This window comes from Sordaria macrospora, chromosome 4 (assembly GCF_033870435.1).
Source record: "Sordaria macrospora chromosome 4, complete sequence".
NCBI lineage: Eukaryota > Fungi > Ascomycota > Sordariomycetes > Sordariales > Sordariaceae > Sordaria > Sordaria macrospora.
The window spans coordinates 4,875,968-4,897,463 of NC_089374.1; the positions used below are offsets into that span (position 1 = coordinate 4,875,968).

A 21,496-nucleotide genomic window follows, 5' to 3' on the forward strand; every position below is an offset into this window, starting at 1 on the left:
TGCCGCCGTAGCCAATATGGTCAGCGTGCGACTATTCCTGGCCATTATGGCCACCCACGACCTGGACTGTGAACAATTTGATGTCAGCACCGCGTTCTTGAACGCCCTCATTCCCAACGATTGCAAATACTATGTCGAACAACCGACTGGACTTGAGAAGGGACCCCGCAACAAGCTGGTCTGCTTGCTGATCAGGGCTCTTTACGGCCTTCGCCGTAGTCCTCTTTATTGGTTTGAGACAGTATTACCCATATTCAAGAAACTGGGCTTCTTCCCCATCGGTGGAGACACGTGTCTGCTGATTAACAAAGGATTGAGCGCCTTGCTCATCCTTTACGTTGACGACTTCCTCATTGCAGCACCCAGTAAGAAGATCATCAACGACATCCACCTTCAACTACAAGAACACTTCACGATCAAGCATATGGGATTGGTGCGCACCTTCCTGGGCCTTGACATTGTCAGAAACAGAGACGAGCACACCGTGTTCATATCCCAAGAACGCTACACCCGATCAATTATCGCCAAGTTCAATCCCTCCAATAAACCTCTACACCCGGTCAAGACTCCCTGGCCCCCGGACTTCAAGATCCATGGGGGTGAACCAATTCCAGGCGAGCCAAAGCCATATATCAAGCGCACCGGTTCTTTGAACTGGGTATCACTGGGCACACGACCAGACATCACCTACACCGTCGGCAAGCTAGCCGAAGGCAATGCCAAACCGACAGACAAGCATATCACCGTCATGAAACATCTATGGCGATACCTGACTGGTCTTCCCGACTTGGGAATAATGTTGGGAGGAAAGTTCTCGCCGACAACAGATCTGCAATTCAGGGCATATGCAGATGCCTCGTATGCAGATGACATACCGACAAGGCGCAGTACCGCTGGGCATGCTGTGTTCTTTACATCGGGACCCATCCTGTGGAAGTCAAAGAAGCAGGATCTTGTCACCACCAGCACTACAGAGGCCGAGTTCGTCAACCTCGTGCCAACTGCAAAATCCCTGGAATGGACTGGCAGTATGCTCAATGATCTGGGCATTGTTGATGTCACAGACAACACCAGAAGGATCCTGTACACCGACAGCTCGAATGCCAGGGACAGAGCCCTGAACAAGAACATCCCCGCTCGTAACCGCTATATCGACATTCGGTATAAATGGCTCATTGAGCAAGTGGAACGCAAGGCCATTGAGGTTATCCATATCTCCGGAGAAGAGATGCCTGCAGACGGTCTAACCAAGCCTCTTAAGGCAGACAAGCATGCAAAGTTTGTCAAATTAATTGGTCTTCATCAGAAGAAGGTGCCTTGGGCTTGAAAGCTTACAACACCACATCATGTATCATATAGTAAACAATGTATCTTAGACATCACGGCCATTAGGGTCTTTCGGTCTATGGGGGGCGTGTTGGAGGCACGTGCACGGGTGCCATTCACGCACACCACGCCACGCACGGCCTCTCTTCCTGGCATTTTAGCCCTCCAGACCTCTCCACAGATTCTTTCTCCTTCTAGCAACAAAAATACAACCATCAACTGCTTCATTTTCGTTGCCTTGTGCGTCGCACATATAGAGACGGTTTACATCAAACTTGGTCTCCACCGTTGCCAATATAGTCCAGTGCGGCATTGGTTTGTTCTTTGGGACACTAACTCAAAAACGAGCTTTACGAACTAGAATGGGCCGCGCTTTGAAGCAGGGGCATGCGTGAATAATAGGAAGTCTCATGCCTTTCACTCTTCATTCTGTTCAGCCATATTGATCTGACGTCAACTCCTTGCTTCCCCTAAGGCCCTAACCAAGAAGTCGACTCTGTCTCTCCAAAAACATCACCCTCGGTCGATCACTCTCCACACTCTGGTTGTTCTCCGCCAAGTTGATATCCCTATCCGTTCGCGTCCTACGCAACGTCCACTTCCGCTTCTTGCCCCCACGTCTTTCCCCTCCATCATCTTCCGCTGCAACGTGTTCATACCACAAATGCACATCATACGCCTTCTTCAGCGTCTGAATCATCAATGCTTCGACAGAGAACCATGCTCGCTCGTGGTACTCGTCGCCTACGAGGCTGATGACTGCGTCGCATTGGACTAGGATCATGGGGAGGGCGGCGACGCCTGAGGAGGGGTTATCTTGGTTTACGCAGGCGAAGTCCTGTTTGTTGCTGCTAGCACTTCATCTCCTTACGGGAAGGAAACGGGAGGGAAAAAAAAAAGGAAACTCACCATCCAGATACACAATCTCTCACTTGCCACCTCAGGATGTCTCTCCAGAAACAGCCGAACGGCATCCGACATTCGTTTGTACTGGGTATTATGCTCGTCATCCGACAACCGCATCCCAGGGTCCTTGTTGATCCATCGGTAGGAAAAGAAGATGATGTACTTCCCCTCCCTCTCCTTCTCGTCTTCCCACATCACCTCCGGCGAGTAAGGCCTTGTCAACCCTTCACAACTCCTCCTCAACCTCCCCCACGTCCTAAACTCCTCACAAGACACATACTTCAACCGATCAAACATCCTCTCCTTATCCGGGTCTTTATCCAGCGCTTCGGCGTAAGCCTGCCGGAGTCGCTGCAGGCAGTTAGGTCCGCGTTCCATTAGGACCGGTCGTAGTTTCTCTTGGAATAACTCCCTGTATCCCTTGCGGAGATGTGCGGCTTTTTGTAGGACCCTCACTCTTTCTTTTGCATCCTCATCGGTTCCTCCGAACTGAGCGCGGAATTGAGTGCGGAGGCCCTGGACTAGAATGCTCTCAGCTTGGGCATCATTGACGAAAACAGCCCAGTCCAGCGCTGAGTAGCCTTGTTCGTCTAGAAGCGAGAGATCGGCGCCTGCTTGGACTACTTCTCGCAAGATCGGTTTTCGGACGAGGGTTGTTTGCACAGCGCAATAGCTGGTGTACAGACGCCGGGCAGGTTCGATCGCGGGTCAGATCGCACGTTGAAGTGCTCTATTGCTTCTTTCCTCCGGCCATTGGCCAGCAGAGCACAGCCATAGAAGAAGTGAGCAAAGGCGACCACTGACGAGTCTTGTTGGCCTGGACTTAGTAATACGGCATCGGGCGCGGCTTGGATTGCTTGCCTTTGGGCGTCGTCCGCGTCGGTCTGGGAACCCTTCATATGGGCGAGCTGGGCCATGGACGAGTAGCATAGGCTTAGGCGTGATAGGCCGATGATTTGCCATGCGCAGAACATTTGTCTTTTGCGGGCGCGGTCGATGTCGGAGACTTTTGTCTCATCAGGTGTGTCGTCGTGCCGGGCTACTTGAGCATCCCATGCTTCGGTGATGGTTTTTGCCAGGTATATTCGCTCGTTTTGTTGTTCGATGGCTGTTTCCAGTAATCGCCTTGCCTCGCTCATTCTTGCATAACGTATTTCATCCTCGAGGCTATCCCTTTTCCGGTTCCTCCCCGGGCCCCCCTCAGCCCAGCCGGATCACCCTGAGCAGAAACAGTTGTAAATCTCTCGATCGCCCTCACTGCCAGCAGAGTGTTCATGTATCCCAAATATCCCACGGCCCTACACAACGGTTTGGACTCCATCACCCCCTCACTTTCCTCAGTCCCTGCCCTCTCCTTGACGATCGCTCTCGCAATTTCCACCATGTTTTCCCACGCTTCCTGGGCTTCCTCCAGCCCTCCCATAAACTGATAGGTAATGGCTAGCTCGCCCCAGATGTATATCCACCTGTTTACTCCTCTTTCTCCCTTGCCTTTCATTTGCGGTTGGTGCTCTCCTTGTCGTATTGTTGGTTCCGGTTCCCGTCCATCATCGTCGTTGTCACCCTCTCCTACATCAACCTCCGAATCCTTCCTCAACTCCTCCCTCATCAGTCTACTTCTAGCCGCATCCAGCTCCCCTAACGCTTCACTTCACAGCCTTCTCGCTTCCTCATACCGACCAAATAACCTGTTGGTCCACCCCAAGTTCGATAGGGCCAAAGCGCGGTAGGAAGGGCGGCCGATGTTCCATGTAGAAGATACACTGCTTAGAGGTATGCCGCGAGCTGGTATGAAGGTTGCGCTTGAAGGCGTGGAAGGGGTAGAGAGCTTGGAAAAGATCTTTGGGTAGGAGTCACAGAGATGAAGCGCTTGCGTAAAAGTCCGCAGGCCAGACTCGTACTCACACCGGCCGATCTGTTGCATGCCGAGGGAGCTGGATTCCGAAGAGTGAGTGCACGGGCGATAGCCGTGACAGACAGACCGCTGTGAAGGATTGCGTAGGTCTAGACGGGGAAAAGGGTAACCCCGCTTGAGAAAACGGACGGGCTTAGGACGCGGAAATTCAATGAAAGAAGATGTGAGGAGATTGCGAATGTTAGACGACGCCCACCAACCAGGACCGGACCCTTTTGCGCGCAGATAACTGTGTCGAATCGAAAGCCCAAGACCACCTCACCCAAGCGCGCCCTCTTCCCCGAGCAACTCCCAAGGTATCATCGTCTGGTCATGTGCTGCTGCATGTATGATGTTCGCCACCAGGGGCAGGCTCGGTCCGCACACACTTCCTCAAAGCGTTAAGGAAGAGGGGAAGAAGGGCTGAAGCGTACATGCGTTTGGCACAGTGCAGTGTAGCATGGAACGTTTGGCCCCCACTGTTGGGTTGTTGGAGGATAGGATCAGGAGGAAGAATGACCATTAAATGCCCTGGATTGGATCTAGATGCCTATGTTAGCGTCGAGCTGCTCAGAAGGAGAATCAGAGGTCATTGTGTAAGTATCGGTGGCCCCGTGTAGATTGTAAAAGACGTCTACGCGATACCTACCGACCTATAGTTAATGTAGCTAACTCTACTGTCTGTTCCTGAAAAATCTCAACTCATCATGCATTACTCACTAACCACGAAATCCAGTCCTCACATCCTTCCATCCTACAAAGACCAAAGCCAAGCACCAAACACCTCGCTAGCCAGTTTCCCACAACCCTCGTGCCCTCTCCAATGAGTCCAATGCCCGTTGACTTTCATGTTCACGTCTGTTTCTCTAAAACTCCTCATCCGCATCACTCCCAGTCCACTCCGCCGTCCCACTGGCGCTAGCACTTCCACTGGCACCACCACTTCCACCACCACTTCCACCGTCAAACGACGACATAGAATGCTCATTCCTTCTCGGTCCAGATCCAGGAAGAAGCATATCCGTTTCCCACTTGGACAAGTCTCCCAGACCTTGCCACGCTCCATTCTGCTTCAAACGGGTTTGACGGCCTTGTGCTGGACCTCGTGCTGGTTCGTGAATTGAGACAGGGTTGTTATCGGCTATGCAACCGTTGCGCTCGCAGAAGGCGATGATTTGTGCCCATTCTGTTCCTTCTTCTCCTCCTGTTGTTCCCGTGCCTGATGTGTACTTTTCTTTCCCTTTCCTCATATCGCTGGAGGCACCATCCTCCTCCTCGCGGATATTATTCTCCCATTGAGCGCCGTCGTCTTTTGAGTCCGAGTCGTCGTTGTCGTCATCGTCGCCGTCCTCATCGTCATCAGAGCCATCCTCCTCCACCTCCTCATCAGGCATCATAACCTCCCTACTCCCCAGCACGATAAGTCCGAACTTGGCTCTTGTTAATGCAACATTGAGTTTATTCCTTATGCCACCGCCCGCACCACTGCCCTCATCCCCTACCCCCACTCCTTTCTGCCCATCAATCCGGCCCGGCAAAACCCCCCACCCCAACCCCCGATCCCTCTCCACAAACCTTTTTCTGGATCTCGTCACACAAAGAATAACAACCCCATGCTCCAGCCCCTGAAACGCTTCCGTCGGACCAACATTAACCTCCCACATGCCTCCGTACTGATCACTTCTTATCAAACTTCTTATCAGTCTAACCTGCGCCTTGAACGGAGACATGATACATATCTCTTTTTGCTTAACCAATCCCGACCGGAACAGCGATAGCGCGTATTGACACGCTAAGTGCGCTTCGCCGACATTAAACCAGCCTCCTGTAGTTGAGCTGCTGGAGGAGGGACCGGAAGAGGGTGAGGGCGCTTCCAAGTCATCGGGTGAGGGATTGTCGTGGTACAGTATAGGCCAGCGACGACCGCGCCAGCCTGTCCAGGACGATAGTCTGTTACGTTCGGCGTGGTCGGCTTCGGCAACTAGAGTGTCGAAGTAGAAGAGCTTGGAAGGCATTGCCAATATCGCGGGGTGTGAGCGGTAGTTCCTTATCAAGTTTGTGAAGGGGGGACGTAAGATGGGGAGTAAGTCAGGATGGAGTTGGTATTGCTGCCTTGGCGGCTGGGCGTCTTTCGCCAAGCGACGGGCGAGGGGGTGGTTAGAGTAGACGGGCCGTTTGAAGAGGCGGGCGAAGAGGGATTGTTGGAGAGGGGTTGAAGGACAGGAGGTGCGTGGGTTGAGTTGTTGTTCATCGCCGGCCATTATTACTAGTGGGGTGAATACCGGTTCGGGGCCTTTGAGAGGGGGCGAGACGACGTGAAGCGGGATCAAAGCTTCGGGCTCCATTGCTTGGGCGGCTTCGTCAATTAGGAGAGCCCCCCAGTGTAGACGGCTTTTCGTGGGGGGTGGCAGGGTGGGGTGGATCTGTTGTTGCAACGTGGAGGAGACGGTGTAGAGGTCCGAGTTCGTCAAGCGGGCATACATGAGCATGGAGGCGTCCCGGCAGGAGGTGACGATAATGCGATAGGACATGAGTTGGGCGAAGGGAGGTAAAGCAAAGACGTCGTTTTGGATGTAGCAGTAAGGGAGGAGATTTCCCAAAACCTCTCGTGAGTCGCGGGTAGGTCGGTTGAGACGGAGAAGTTCAGTGCGGTTCATGGACTTGGAAAGACGATCGGCCAAAGTGTCGGCTGCTGGTTCTGATGGGGCGCAAACGAGAATGTGACTGCAATCAGGGACGTTGCGGACCAGCTGGAGGGCGATTTCGATCATGGTCTTGGTCTTGCCTGTTCCGGGCGGACCGGAGATGAGATAGGGCATGGTGCCGTAGTTCTGGCAAAGGACAGAGTCGACTGCGATACGTTGTTCGTAGTTTAAGGATTCGTCGAAACGCGAACTGTTGTAGTGTTCTAGCCAGTTGACGATGTTGGTTTGGGAATTGCAGTCTGCTTCCGTGGGGAACAACATGGACTGTTTCCAGTACACGTTGGTAGTGGACAGGCCATCTGTCCTGGGTTTTGCGGTGCCGTTTCTAGTAACCTCGTCGATGAAGGAATCCAGGGCATCAAAGGCATTCTTAAGGACTTGTTCCGCCAGATCCAGCGACTCGGTGATATGTGGGAGCACGTCCATCATGGGCGTGTATCGGGTCATTGGCACGAAGAACTGAACGTTGAACTTAGCAACGAACTCGGTCGGCCAAGGCGGTATCATGGTAGGAGTAATAACTTCGGCAGTGTGATGGCTGATTCCGCCTACTCTTAGGACGACGGTCTCTGTTGCCATAACCACTGCCGAGACCCGGGCGTTGTAGATGTGTCCGGTCCAGGGGAAGATGGATTGCAAGTGCCCATCAGCGCTGAACCTCAACTGGCGCAGCTGCACCTCATCTTCCACTTCAACGTTCGGAGTGTTCTCGCGAAGCCCGGGGACCGTGAGGGTCACCGTCGGCTCATCTAGGCTTCCCGGTCTAGCGAGCTTCAGTATGCATGTGTGGCCGTAGAGGCAGTAAGAGGCATTCTCGTTCCTTTGATAGCTCAGCTCGACCTCTATTAGAGAACGAAAATACTTTTCGTAATGCTGGGGCGAAAGAAAGGGAGTCTCGGAAGGATGGCCGGCTGGCTTGGGCTGTGGAGGAGTGGGCAGAAGATCTGTAGGCAAGGCCCCAGAAAGGTACTGGAGGTAATCGACGAATGTCCTTGGAAAGGTGTCGAGAACGGTGCCTTGTAACTGGTTGACTTTCTTGAGGGATGTTGGCACGAAGGATGGTGCGTAAACGTCGAAGCCCCGAGCGTAGTGTTCATCGGCATCAAAGGCTGGACCGGTCGACCCTGGCGGCGGGGGGATCCAAAGGACTTGTGCGACCTTTGCTTTTGCTTTTGCCGACGTTTTGGGTTTCGGGGCTCCATCCTTGAATTTGCCCTTGACGCTTTGGCCGACGATGTTGGTGGGTGTCGTTGGTTTAGAGGTGGGCGTAGGGACAGCAGGGCGCTCTTCTGTTCCTGTATCGGGATTGACGATGCGCAGTGCCTTGGACTGTTTCGGTGGGAGGGTGAAGAAAGACATGTTGGGTATGCAACTGAGATATTGTCAGTCCAGTGATTGGAAATTTTACACGCCTCTGGGACCGAAGTGAAGGGGTGTCCCGAAGACATTCATGTTTGCGAGAAGAGACCGTGACGAAGTGGTGGCCTGAAGGGAAGAAAGCAACCTCAACTTAGGCTCGGGTCAACACGCTGAACGAGAGAATAAACTCACCCTAATCTTGAAGTTACTGTCAAGATATCCGTGCCGTGATGAGACGACGGCCGACCTTCGAATCGCGATGAGATGCCGAGGTCCAGCGTCAGCGTGTCCAGGTACGCGATTATCGCGATGGCTTCACGGACGTCTCAGCGAGCAATATAGAAATAGGGAGTCAACAGGAAATCGCATTGAAGCATGGGTTGCCGTCGTCGTCGACCGGGACCCAGCTTATAACAAGAAGTTGTGAAGTTGGAGTTGAAGATTGGGCCAAAGTTTGGGGAGATCCAGGCATTGATGCAGGGCAACATTGGATCCAATGAAACGCAACTGCCTGCCGCCCGCGCAGCTCATTGCAGCCTAACAATTTCGTGTAACGGGCGCCCCCCGCTCACTAACGATTGGCTGTTTAGTGTCCGTGGCAGGCCTCCCACATGGCCGAGCCGTTCCGCTGGAATGACGGGATACGCGCTGATGTTAGTACGCAAACGGGCCTGAAACTTCCCGCCCGTTCACCTCCATTTAATCTATGCCACATCATCCACATCGGGATGAAAAGTCTCGAGGTTGTCACGGCATCATATCTTCGTTTTATCCTGTTCATTTAATCCCAAAACGCCTCAATCATGGTATCTCTAACTTCAAGAACGCTCAAACAGATAACACGCTCAAACACGCTCCCTAACATGCTCATAACCGCTCAGCAAGTGTCTCCAAAAACCTGATCTCCTCCGGCCTCAGATTAAGGCCCTCAGGAATCTCCACGCCTCCCCTCATAATAACGACCCTCAGCCCACCATCCTGCTTCTTCTTCTTCCTTATCCTCCCCTCACTATCCTCCCCATCATCATCATCATCATCATCCCCCGATTCCGTCAACGTCCCACCGCTTTGCGCCTCGATATCCACATCTCCCTCTCCATCTCCTTCCCTGAGTCGTTCATCACTCCTCGCTCCCCTCTCCAATCCACCGCCCGACTCCGAGCTCGACCCGGCTTTGCCTACCCCCTTCTCCCCCTCCTTCTCACTCACCCCCTCCCCCTGTCCCTCCCCCTTCTTCCCCGACCAAAACCCCCCCGTCTTCTCAGGACTCCACCAATAAAAAGGAAACCTCCTCCTAATATTATTCACCAACAACGCACAAACCAGCATAATCACACATCCCAACATTACCGGCGCCATGAGGAACCATCCCAACCCCTGGACTTTATCATCAAGTACAGCCATCAGCGCCGTGGCTCCAGCGGGTGGATGCACAGTTCCTGTGAGCGCCATGACCGCCGTTGCTGAGGCGCAGGCTAAGGAAGCGCCCAGCCATCGGATGGATTCGAAATTGGGGGAGAGGGCGAAGAGTTTGGCGATGGAGATGCCGACTATGCAAGATAAAAGCTGGCCGAGGATGGCGTTGCGGGGTTGGGAGAGGGGGGATTCTATGGCGTAGAAATCTAGGACTGCTGCTGCGCCCTGTTTTCGGTGTGGGTTAGCACTTGTTTTTGATGGTAGGGGGTTTTGGGTTGTTGGTTTGGATGCTCCGATGGGGTGCATGGGATGGCAGAGAAAATCCGGGGATGGGATGGCTTGCGATGGGACGTAGGGTGTTGACGTAGTGCAAATCCGGGGGCGGGCCAGGCGGGATGTGACGCCACCATCCACCATCGGTGCTTGTCACCCCATCATTGCCATCGCCCATCGACCATCACCGCCCATCACCACACCACATCACCACCAACCCGTGATCAACTGAATCCCATCATCCACGTCCACTTGGCTTGTTCCCAACATTTCCCAACACCTCCCAACCCATCCCCACCTAACACAAAAAACATGAAGAAGAAAATCAAAACTTACGAAACTCCCCACAACAACCGGCACCCCCCTCCCCCCAAACCCCTCGTAATGTTCCCCCACCGCTCCAATAATCGCCAAAGTAACGAAAATGCCCACAAACGCAAAGAAGATGATTGCAATATTCCCCGGCGGTTTTTTCGCTGGTCGTTTCGGATTAAGATCTCGATATCCCAAGAAATAAGCGATGGGTGTTGGGAAGTGAGGTAATACAGAGGCTGGGATGAAGGGGTTGATGAAGCGGTCGATGTCTAGGTGCCAGGTTGTTGGGCGGTTGAGGGACCATGGTGGGGCCATGGTAGGGTTGAATTATGGTGGTTTTGGTTCGGAAGTGAAATGGGTCGGGTTGGATTGGCGGTTCGGACTTCGGATGCGAGTTTGTGGAATTTGGATTCGGTCTCGGGGTGGAGTTGCGGCGCCGGGGTGCGGAAGTATGCTGCCGAGGTGGAACTCCGGGATGGGAGATTCCGGGGCGATGGATTCGGCGGTAGTGGTGTCGTGTGGAACTCCGTCTCGGTATCGCAGGCCGAAAGGTGGAACTCGAAAGTCGGTGTGAACCCGGATGTGAAACGGGAGATTCGGAATGGGAGTAGTACGATGTATACGGTGTGTTCCGGCGTGAAACTCAATAGGTACCGGGACTCGGTAGCGGTATCGGAGTACCTATGAATCAGTGTGTGCCGGAGCTGTTATCTGTATGTGCCGTAAAACCGCTGTGCGCCGTTGCTGTTGCCGAAATGTCGAAAACGAAAAACAGAACAAAAGCAGGAAGACAAGTTGAAAGAACAGGCGCAACACGTTATTATAAGTCCCTTGACTTTGCCTTTATCCCCCGGGCCGTTGACCGCTAACCCAAACCTTGCTTTCCGAGTTCCCGTCAGGTCCAACACGCAATAGTCTCGGAGTGTTTTGTTTTTGTTTTCTTCAGTCACGATCCAATTCGATGACGGGTCAACAGTCCGGTCTTCCCGATCTGCCCGGTCAATAGCGTTATGGCGCAATAGTGCAAAAACAAAAAAAACAAAAAAAACAAAAAAAAACAAAAAAAAACACCGAACTGGAAGCGAACGTGTGTGGTCAAAATAAGGTGTCTCGGTGTGTTCCCATGATCTCATCCGATGGGTCCTGCTGTGGGAACGGATCCACTGAACTTATAGCGACAGCGGAAATGTGTCCGTCAGTGTCCGCTAAAACCAGGCACTGAATGGCGCTGAGAGGTCGCTGTTGGGACTTGGGAGAGGGCCGGGGGGTGCACGAGCTAAGCGGATGAGTCCAATGCCAGGCGAGGAAGGTGACGGGAATGAACAAAAAGATCGTGGGAGGCAAAACGATGATCCTTTAACAGTGACTAATAACCGACGATGACAAGGTGTTATGGATCGGGGTCGGGATCTCGGTGATCGGAGAATGGGATGAAGGAAGAAAGAAAGAAAGAAAAAAAAACTAATGTGGAGTCTTGTTGTCTATTATAAATGTCAAGAACCCTGGTGTGGACGAACTAAAGAAGGAAAAACTACAGCAACAGAAAAGCAGCAAACCGACTAAAGAAATGGCGTCTTCATGACTGACCCCTTCCCATCCGTATCAAAAGCCAAGAAACTCAAATACATTAACAGCAACCGCAACTGAGCCAAACATCGCCAAAGCATGGCCCACAGTGTCGGATACGTCCCCGTTCATTCGGCGACGACAAAGACAAAGACGCAGACTCAAGGGGAAAAAAAAACAAGCGACATATGAAAGTGACGCTGTGACTAAAACATTCAAAACCTCCAAGGATTACCTTAACCAACCGCGAAAGAAGATGCAGCCTCAATCCAAGTTGACTTGCCGTGTCTGTTGTTCTCATGTTCTCAAACAGAGCAAACGGTGAGCAAGAAACGCCCAGCCCAGGCGTCAGATTTGCTAACAGAAACTCCGAAAAGGGCTTAGCGGCCGCGTTTCCCTTGATTAATCATGTCCGAATGTCCGTGCTACCGGCCACCACCCGGTTCGGTCCTGCGCGGCCATCTCCGCGGAGCTTCCCGCCCGGTCATCGGTTCCTCACTAACCCGCTTACCGATGGCTAGGCTGTGTGCTCTTTCGATCGCTTTCCCAGCCATAGATGATGGCCAGGAGCCTCTTGAACGAATGATCCGTATTTGCACCCGCCTTCAATAGGATACATATTATCTAGGTGCCCAGCTCTTTCGTCACCGGAAACATTGCGAGATGTAGGCCGGCTTCCAAGGGTCTTTGACGATCGAATGGCGCGTCAACATCCGCGCCCAACTCCAGGAGCAGCTTCGTTATTTCGAGCATTTTCGCCTGGTCCGCGCGCTTTTTGTAGGTGAGAGCCATGATAATCAGAGACTTACTGCGCATGTTGGCTCCTCTGCTGGCCAAGTACCGAATACCATCCATACCATAACGTTCGACCGTCATCAGGATCGGCGTTTGGCCCTTGTTGTTGACAAGGTCTATATCGGCGCCCAAATCGAGTAGTACATCCAACTCCGGCGAGTTAGCCTTCATGCACATCTTGTAACCGTGTTCCACGGCGTGTAGGAGAGGTGGCCGCCCTTCATACCCAACGCGGTTCGGATCGGCACACTGGCTGAGCAAAAAGCCAACAATATCGTTCCTACCGAAGACCACGGCCTGGGATAAAGGTGTCGACCCGTTCAGCTCTCGACTACTACATTCGAGGTCCGCACCGGCCTCGAAAAGCTGCTGCAAGAACTTTACATCCCTATGCCCAGATGCTGATACCAATGACCAATCTAGGTAGTCAGCGTTGACCGGTCCTGCTTGGATAAGTGCTAGCGCAACACAGAAGCAGCTTGGATCATGGTAACTCGGCCTTTGCCCCGAGAGTTCCAGCAACATTTGTCTTTTCGATTCCTCGCTTAAGCGCTCAATAAAGGCATCGAGCAAGATTCTCATGGCGTTATACTGACCGCAGAACAAGGCAGTCTTCCACAACATAAAGACAATCTCAGATTCGACTATTTCAGAACGATATTTGTCCAAAAGAAATCGAAAGATATCCTCACAACGATCCGATACCGCTGCGTGAAAAGTCATATCATAAGGTGTAGCTCCTTTATCGATGAGGAACTTGACCATAGTCATATGGCCTCCATGGGCAGCGAAGCAAAGAGCATTTGAATAATCGTTATGGTGATAAACAAGCCCTCTCTCACAAAGCAACTTGGCAATGGCCAAATTTCCATTCCGAGCCGCCCAGGAAAGAGGAGAATCAGGATGCAAAACTTGAAGGTAACCCTCAGCAGCGGGCAAGTGGGCCAAGTCCGCAAGCATGTTGTCTGATCCGTTTATCAACATCTGAAAGATGTCTTCATAGTTTCCTCGGGCCGCTTCCTCGACCAGCGTGCTTCTTATAGCGCCAAAATTTGGTATAGTTGCGTGTAAGCCGGTCATGGTCGCATATGAAGCAGCTTTGTCCCAAAGAACTTCGAGGAGAATTTTTAGCCCATGCCTTACTGAAAGGTGTAGAACGGTAGGTCCACAAAGGGAGCGATTTTTAACCCCACTCTCAATCAAGTCGACTTCAGTTAGTCTATTTTCCATCTCAATGAAGATCTCCGATGTCCACAACTCAAAGGGCCAACTCGTCTCAATGATGGAACGCTCGTGAGAACACGCCTGTTTGGCATGCCCAATCCAATACGATGCCGCATAGCCGAGCATGGGAAAGGACTTTACCAATGGACACCGCAACTCGTTCCTAATCTTCTCTGAGGTTGAATGATTAGGAATAAAAGGGCGCAGCATATCTGGGCCCGTGAATTGTGTCCAGGTGTTCCTTCTCGTGCTGTCAGCTGCATGGTATTCAACCACCTCCTTCATTGTCATTAGGTACAGACAGGCCTTGGTCAAGCGGATGTTTGCCACTGCAATTGCTTGTTCGGGTGTTGAAGACATTTTATCCAGCGCCTCGAGACCTTGGTTGATAAAGAAGTCCTTGACCGGCTGATGGATAAATTGGGCGGTATAACATTTCTCAACTATGGGAGTGGGGCTTTCGTCACTCCAAGTCAAAGGAGGGATGACCAACGGATGGTTGGACCAGTCTGATAAGGTCACATCGACAAGACCACAACTCAGAGTTTGGATTTGCCGCTTAACATCATCGAGGCTTTTCACATACTTCTTGGACTGTCGGCATTCCTGTATAGACCTTTGAGGGCACTCAGGATCAAACGTCAAAGACCATTGTAACTCATCCAGCCTCAGAGGCCGGGTTGCGAAGCATACCCATTGTGTCAACCACAAAGAGTCCGGACCCATGCCTCGCAATACCTCCTGGTAGAGGGCTTCAAGAGTCTTTGGAATAGCGCGTATTTCAGCCTCCATTTTTTTGAGTCCAGCACCCTCACAGTGAAGCTTCAGCACCCGGGCCACAACCAAGGAAGCCCATAGGAATACGCCATTTGCATTTTCCTTGATAAGATTGGGTATACGAGATGACGATATGTCTGATGTCGTGATGTCGGAAAGTTTTGTTTCGACGAAGGTAGCGATGTCTTTTCCATTCTCTTTCTCAAGGTTGATTTCCATAACGTCATGTTCCTCGTTGATGATGGGATAATACCGGCAAGAAAAGCAGAGACGAAACTGGGATATGGGATGCTCCCCAAAATTTGTAATCCCATTACCACTGCCGCTGTTGGAACACAGTTCGTTCAGGATCGATTTGAACGTCTGGACAACGCTGACCGTGGACTCCTCGCCCAATTCGTCCAACGCGTCGATGTAAACCCATACCGGACGTCGTGCTATAAGTGGAAGAAGACAAGACTGAAAATTCTTCACCAGCTCTCTTTCGTGCCATTGCCAGGCCTTAACGGCTTTGCCAAAACTCTGACGTCTTTCATCGAAACTGGCAATCAGATGCGGCAAAGACTGCGGCTCTTGATCAAGGATTTGGTGACGAAGAGCGCGGAAAAGGCCTAATGTTGTCTTCTAAAGTTGGTCACCACGCGCGTGTATGAAGAATGATATGACAAGAGGTGCGTCATTTCCAGCTGCAGCTGTTGCTTTACCATGTTCCAGAGCGTACTTTGTGAGAGTGGACTTTCTGACACCGGGGTTCCCCATAATCCAGAGCAGTCCTTGAGGGGTCTCAAGCCATTTCTTGTACGTAGGGTGTTCAAGGAACCACGCGCAAGTGCCGCCTGCTGCGGGATCAATATCTTGGAATCGATCTCACATGGCTGGAAAAGCGAGTGACTGCAGACAGTCCTGCCATGATGTTGGGGGAGGTGATGGTTCGACTATTGGAGGGGCATCGTCCAGGTGGGGTGGAAGGACTTCTTCCCCAGAGACTGGATGTTCGTCTTCGACTGAGATCACAAGTGGCACTGGATCTGGTATGACGGTCAGTCAACTTGCAAAAAAAGACATGTCTGCTCACAAAACTTGACGACTGACCTTGCAAATTTACAACTTGGCTGACTTCTTTATTCATGAGTGGTACTTGTATCCATTCGGTAAGAACACTCAAAGCCCTTACAAACCCAGTGTCCACATCTGATAAGAACCTGACCATTTCCCGATGATCGGCATGAATTGAGATAGCACTGTATCCATCTCTCGTCGCAGAGGCCTTCGGGACCACCACCAGCTTTCTTGCAACCGTCGGCAACTCCTCAAAGAAGCATTGGACTCGGATTTGGTTGCCACCATGAGCTCTATCACGCAACATTTCGGAAAATCCATTGTTGATATCCTCTAAAAGCTCACTACTCGTGCCCAGTACGTCCAATAGGGCCTCGTTACTAGACTTGAAAAGTCCGAGCAGGGAAACAGGCTTCTGTGCCCCATTCTGCAAACCAAGATCCCCAATGAGGAGTGCCCAAGGGAATTACTCCACGAGTGTTTTCGAAGATTTCGTGATGCTGTTGGTTGCCACTAATGCGCGAGCTGAGAAGGCCTTTCTTGCATACCAGACCACCCAGGCTATGTGTGACGAATATGATGGCGCGTCTTGTCGCTGCAGCATTGCTCCTGGCTCTGTCACCGGCGAGGTCGTTGATCGGATTCTGTGCGTGGTCGCTCAAGCGGTTTGACGAAGCACCTGATCCGCCCCGGGCCATCACATATGCGTCGTAACCGTATGTCAAAATGCGCGCGCTGGGAAGCTTTGGTGGGAGTAGCTTCTTTGGCCATGGTTCTGATTGTCCGAGTGTTGTCCAAGTGCGATTTTGGTCGCCGGCTAGACCGTGGATAAAGCAGATATCAACCGTGGCTTTCTCGCAGCCGTGCCACATTTCGACTCCGTCTGGAAAGGGTGGAGGAGCCAGAGATTTGTCCGCTTTGCTCGTGGGCCTGACACTGGCGGAAGAGAAGATGGAAGGCGAAGAGGACCGTGAAAGTAGAGAGGCGTCGGTAAAACCGCTTGTGACGGTGAGTTGCGAGGCCTTATCGGAATCCGGAGACGCTAAATCGTATGGAGCTTGTTTCGATTGTCGTGAAGAGCGCCATTTTCGTAGGGACACAATCGTCTTTCAACGGCACCATGGTTAACAACGCCACGGGTTTAGTAATATCGACGCTGGGACATGTGGGAGCGTGCTTTTGGAGGAAAATGATATGAACAGGTTGCTGAGGAGGAGAACGAGGCGGGGTAACCTGAGGTGACAAGACGACCAGGGCCATGATCATGTCCAACCCGAACCTCTTGATGGCGTGCTACATGGCGAATGGTCGTAAAGATAAACCACTGGTAAATAGCCCGATCCCGTCGTGTCAGCCAAGCAAGGCCTTAGCAAAACAACTGTGTGTCTTGCCCCAAGCTGGATAGACATGGGCCGAACTCTATAGGAGCTTTTGTCTGGAAACGCCTCTGTTTCGGTCGGCGCATGTATCAATCTGTCCGCTGGTCAGTCTGACTTCTCGAGGAGGGACTGGCACTAAATTTACTATTGCCAAGACGAGCAGAACTTGAACTGCATTGGGCGGCAGCGGATACAGTGCATCACCGTTTGTCGAGGATGAAGTCGCTGACGGATGGCCGCGACATTGGGGCAAGTCGCAAGATGGTCAATTGGCCCAATCAGAGATCGTGGGATCTCAGACAAGGTGGAAGGACAAAATGGATCCGACATGATGGCCAAAGATAGTGTCAAAAGAGGTATCGCGAAAGGAGTGTCAGGCGGGAAGTCGAGGAAGAGAAGTTGAATGGGCACAGTCAAAGAGGAGGAACTTTGTGGGAAGGGAAACCACTCTGAGGGGAAATCGAAGACTCGACGTGATCAGCAGCATGGTCGGGGCCTCTCTCACTTTCTGTGGAAGTCAGAAAAGTCAGAAAGAAGCAACTGAAGTGCAGACATCGTAATTACGGTGTCCGAATCTCTGCACATGATGATGTCTGTTAGTACTCTCGTGGAACTTTGTGGAGATTGTTAACAATGGTCATTGTAGCGCCTTTGGGTGAGGAAATTGCAATTCCGGGTCTGGGCGGAAACCAGATACACTAGCAACTTACTGTGAAGTTACTGACAAAAGTGTTAATGGCCCGTTTCTGTCAGGCATCGGACTCTGAACCAAGCACCTCCAAATGTCTTTGACAATGGAAGCAACATTCCATAACCTGTATGCTCCCTCAAAAACCCGATAGTCAGGCTTTATGCAGTAGATACCTGGTGTATCAAGCAGATCTGAATGGATGCCAGACACCCGCTAACATGAATTTAAAAACGGGCAGCAGTGTTGAATAATCACTGCATGCATTAAGAATATTTCGGGGTACGTTGTCTTCCTGTGAATGCAAAGGGTAAGAATCCTCATCATACATTTATGTTATCTAAGCCCTGCCCACCTATATACTTTCTCCTCTTCTTCTTTCCCTTAATAATCACAAAAACTTTATCTCCACACCAACTTTGTCTGCGCTCGTGTTAACACATGCTCAGTAGACTTCGACAACGAGCAGGACTGTGTTACGCAGGATTACATACCCCGCTATAAACAGCGTGGTTGAATGACCCCACACTCAGCCCACAGCACTTTCCCTGCCAAAGCCAAACAGCTCTTTGCCCCGCATTTCTCGTTCTCCACAGACCAAATCATTTTCCACTTCGTCATCCTCTTTTCCATCGACCGATTTTTGACCATTTCCACCACCGTCGCGACTGTCAGTCCCTCAGAACAGCTGCGACATCGCGGATAAAAACACCGTGACGCATTCAAAACTGCTTGCGAGGACACACGCCATCCATTAGCGGTCCACGATACCTCACGCAGGCACACCACAAACAACCTCCTCCCACCTCTCGACCTACCTCCAAAAGTCTCGATCTACCGATCCTCAAACCCATCTCCCAATTAGAGTACCGCCAACCGCCAACCGCCAACCGCCAAAATGCGCTTCACAAACCCCAAACACTCGCTTTCAACAGTCGACCCCTCAGGCGAAACCTCCGTCTCCCTCCTCCCCACGACGCCCGAAGACATGTGGCACGCCCACAACCTGATCGCCGAGTCCGACCTCTTGCGCGCGCACGCCATCCGCAAAGTCGTCACCACCACCAGCACCGGCTCCACCACCTCCGAGCGTGTACACACCGACCTGACGATTCGGGTACAATCCGTCTTCTTCGACCCGGCCGCCTCCTCGCTCCACGTCTCCGGCACTGTCTGCCAAGAAAACCCACACGTCAGCTTAGGCCAGCACCACACTCTTGATCTGGAACTCAACAGGCCCTTTCAGCTATGGAAGCGGTCAGGTTGGGACTCGGTAGCCCTCAAAATGTTGGAGGAAGCGGTAGCGGAGGATACAGGCGAAGCGACGTGCGCAGTCGTCATGCAAGAGGGACTAGCGAATATCTGTCTTATTACCGACTTCCAAACCGTCATCAAGCAGCGCGTCGAGTCCAACATTCCCAAAAAGCGAGCAGGCGGATCAGCCAGCCAGGGCGGGATGACGAGTTTTTACGAAAAGACGCTGGCGACGCTGCTGAGAACTATCGACTTCACCAAGCCGAGACCGTTGTTGCTGTGCAGTCCGGGGTTCGTGGCGCAGGATTTTCGGGGGTACATGCAGAGTGAAGGGCAGAAGAGGACAGACAAAAAATTGCAGAGGATAGCGAAGGACGCGGTGGTTGTGCACAGCAGTACGGGGTATGTGCATAGCTTGAATGAAGTCCTGAAAAGCCCGGAGGTGCAGGCCACGATGAGGGATAAGCGGTTTACGGGCGAGACTTCGTTGATGGATCAGCTGTATGAGCGGCTGCGGAAAGATGATGGGCGGGCGTGGTACGGTGCGAAACCGGTGGAGAGGGCGGTTAAGGAGGGTGCGGTGGGACGGGGAGGGGGTGTGTTGTTGATTAATAACAAGTTTTTCAGGAGTCTGGATATCAAGACTAGGAAGAGGTTCGTGGCGTTGGTGGATAAGGTTAAGGAGGATGGAGGGGAGGCGAGGGTTCTCAGTAGTGATCATGAGAGTGGACAGAGATTGGATGCGTTGGGCGGGATTGCGGCTATCTTGACGTATCCAATCTTTGATTTGGATGAGGATGAGGTGGAGGAGGGTGGTAATGGGGAGGAAGGTGAGCCGGTCGAGGAGGGAGCTATGATTATATGAGGAATGTTGCAGTGGTTGTTTCATGCGTTCACAGCGAAATATCACAGCCTGGTTGTGACGGCATTATTTCATTTCTACCATTGTTTTACCAAATACCGTCAGATGTCAAGATGCAAAGCTTTGGTGTTTTGCTACTCCTTTCCCCTCCGCTTCTCGGACTGGACTGAGCTGGACCTCCAAATTTTCAAACACGACCGACGTCATTTCCAAACATTGGCATGTGCTTTTTGAAAACAAAGTGGGGCAAATGAGCGGTTCAATTCGGAGCACTCTGATTGGAGCGCATTGTCGAGAGTCGAGATGCCCTCATCGTCAAGCCTTCCGCAACTGAAAAAATAATCTCGCGTCAATGTTTGTTTCGATGAAGCTGTATTACTGAAGAACTAATGAAGATGTTTCACGATGGTCAGATTGTTCTGCTGATGGAGAGTCTGTATGTTAGAGTGGTATTAGAGACATCACCGACAATATTATGACACACCCTGATTGATAGTGAAGCTCAAGTTTGAATTATCGTCCAGCTCTTTGTTGTCAACTGAAGATATTTATTCCAATGCCATTGAAGACGCAAAGAGTGAAAGGTCCCGTTCTCCCAACACCACTCCGCAATGTGTGTGCATCAGGTGACGCCCACTTACCCGGCACATCCGACTTTGTGTTTCCTCGTGCCTTGCGAGCCTTTCGTGCCTCATTCCCGTTGTACAAACTTTGCATCTTTCCCATCCACCATTCCAGGCACCGCGGCGTTGTCTTACCACATTTCTCAAAAGTTGTGTTTGTGTTTCCTGAAAAGTGCGCCAGTTCCAATCGTCGTACCGTTTGTCGTCATCAACATTTTCAAGATTCAGCATCCTTCTTCTCCAACAATTCATCAACACCTGCAGGCCAAAACACATCACAAATTCAACATCCGTCGGAATTGAAATCCAACAAGTGGAGCCAAGTCGGGCCACGGCATCTCGACAAGTCCGACCACAGTCTTGGCACGACATCATCCCAGGTCCTCCATTGATCGCCCTTGGGCGGGCGTGACCCCTTGCGGCTTGCGCAGCTTCCCCGGCATCAATTCGACCGACCGACTTGCCTGACAGGAAAAGTGGAAGGCAGAACCCTGACGGAGAGCTGCTGAAAAAGAAATCCCCACAGCGCCCTGAATCCAGCCTAGCCCCTGGAACTCCATCAACTCCATCTTACAGTGGACTCTTTCAGGGCACTTTCAGTGGGACTCCAGTCTGTGCCTGCCTCGCCGCCGACGGACTCGACATTCTTCCCGGTCAGGGGCTTGTTCGAACATTGTGCGACTTTGTGACTTTGCGACAAGGACGGGAGACGAAGCGACTCAAGCGAGAGAAGGGCAATTGGAAGACACCGTTCAACGGGACGAATAGGCGAGAGAAATACGCCAACGACAAGAGACGAAAGACATCGGAGACAAGCGAAACCACGAAACTAAACAAGCGAAAAACGTGGCGCCCGCTGCCCACGCCGTCGGGTTGTAGCATTTCGATTTAATCCCATCTCGAAGCAGAGAAGGAAGAATGTCAACGACCAAGAGAACCAAGCGATCATCATGGCAACCGGGTGATGACACAGGAGCGTTATCAACCTCGAAAAGTAGATACCTCTCGCCCGAATATGCGCCGGCGCCGGCAACAAACCGACATTCATACCATTCCGATACCCCTACTCATCACC

General features: G+C 51.9%; 6 protein-coding genes across 6 annotated transcripts; 2 read left to right on the plus strand and 4 right to left on the minus strand.

Moving 5' to 3' along the window:
* Positions 1-46: 46 nt before the first annotated feature.
* Positions 47-1,327, plus strand: SMAC4_13697 (uncharacterized protein; the record flags this gene model as incomplete). Its single annotated transcript, XM_066091549.1, has 1 exon — positions 47-1,327. The coding sequence occupies one exon, from the start codon at positions 47-49 to the stop codon at positions 1,325-1,327; it is 1,281 nt and encodes a 426-aa protein (XP_065946980.1).
* A 284-nt stretch (positions 1,328-1,611) lies between these two features.
* SMAC4_09222 (uncharacterized protein) lies at positions 1,612-3,371 on the minus strand (the record flags this gene model as incomplete). The annotated part of the gene is made up of 3 exons (XM_003346871.2): positions 1,612-2,164; positions 2,236-2,753; positions 2,915-3,371. 3 exons carry the CDS (start codon positions 3,369-3,371, stop codon positions 1,805-1,807), a joined length of 1,335 nt encoding a protein of 444 aa, XP_003346919.1. The 3' UTR covers positions 1,612-1,804.
* Positions 3,372-4,992: 1,621 nt separating this feature from the next.
* On the minus strand, positions 4,993-8,605 carry SMAC4_09221 (uncharacterized protein; the record flags this gene model as incomplete). Its single annotated transcript, XM_003346870.2, has 2 exons — positions 8,383-8,605; positions 4,993-8,203 (listed from the first exon to the last, which is right to left on the minus strand). Exon 2 carries the CDS (start codon positions 8,188-8,190, stop codon positions 4,993-4,995), a length of 3,198 nt encoding a protein of 1,065 aa, XP_003346918.1. The 5' UTR covers positions 8,191-8,203; positions 8,383-8,605.
* Positions 8,606-9,057: 452 nt separating this feature from the next.
* SMAC4_09220 (uncharacterized protein) lies at positions 9,058-10,509 on the minus strand (the record flags this gene model as incomplete). The annotated part of the gene is made up of 2 exons (XM_066090917.1): positions 9,058-9,831; positions 10,216-10,509. The coding sequence occupies 2 exons, from the start codon at positions 10,507-10,509 to the stop codon at positions 9,058-9,060; spliced, it is 1,068 nt and encodes a 355-aa protein (XP_065946981.1).
* A 1,141-nt stretch (positions 10,510-11,650) lies between these two features.
* Positions 11,651-17,575, minus strand: SMAC4_09219 (uncharacterized protein). The gene is made up of 2 exons (XM_066090916.1): positions 15,649-17,575; positions 11,651-15,584 (listed from the first exon to the last, which is right to left on the minus strand). Exon 2 carries the CDS (start codon positions 14,773-14,775, stop codon positions 12,385-12,387), a length of 2,391 nt encoding a protein of 796 aa, XP_065946982.1. The 5' UTR covers positions 14,776-15,584; positions 15,649-17,575; the 3' UTR covers positions 11,651-12,384.
* A 995-nt stretch (positions 17,576-18,570) lies between these two features.
* SMAC4_09218 (uncharacterized protein) lies at positions 18,571-20,052 on the plus strand. The gene has a single exon (XM_003346867.2). It carries the CDS (start codon positions 18,581-18,583, stop codon positions 19,799-19,801), a length of 1,221 nt encoding a protein of 406 aa, XP_003346915.1. The 5' UTR covers positions 18,571-18,580; the 3' UTR covers positions 19,802-20,052.
* The last annotated feature ends 1,444 nt before the right edge of the window (positions 20,053-21,496 follow it).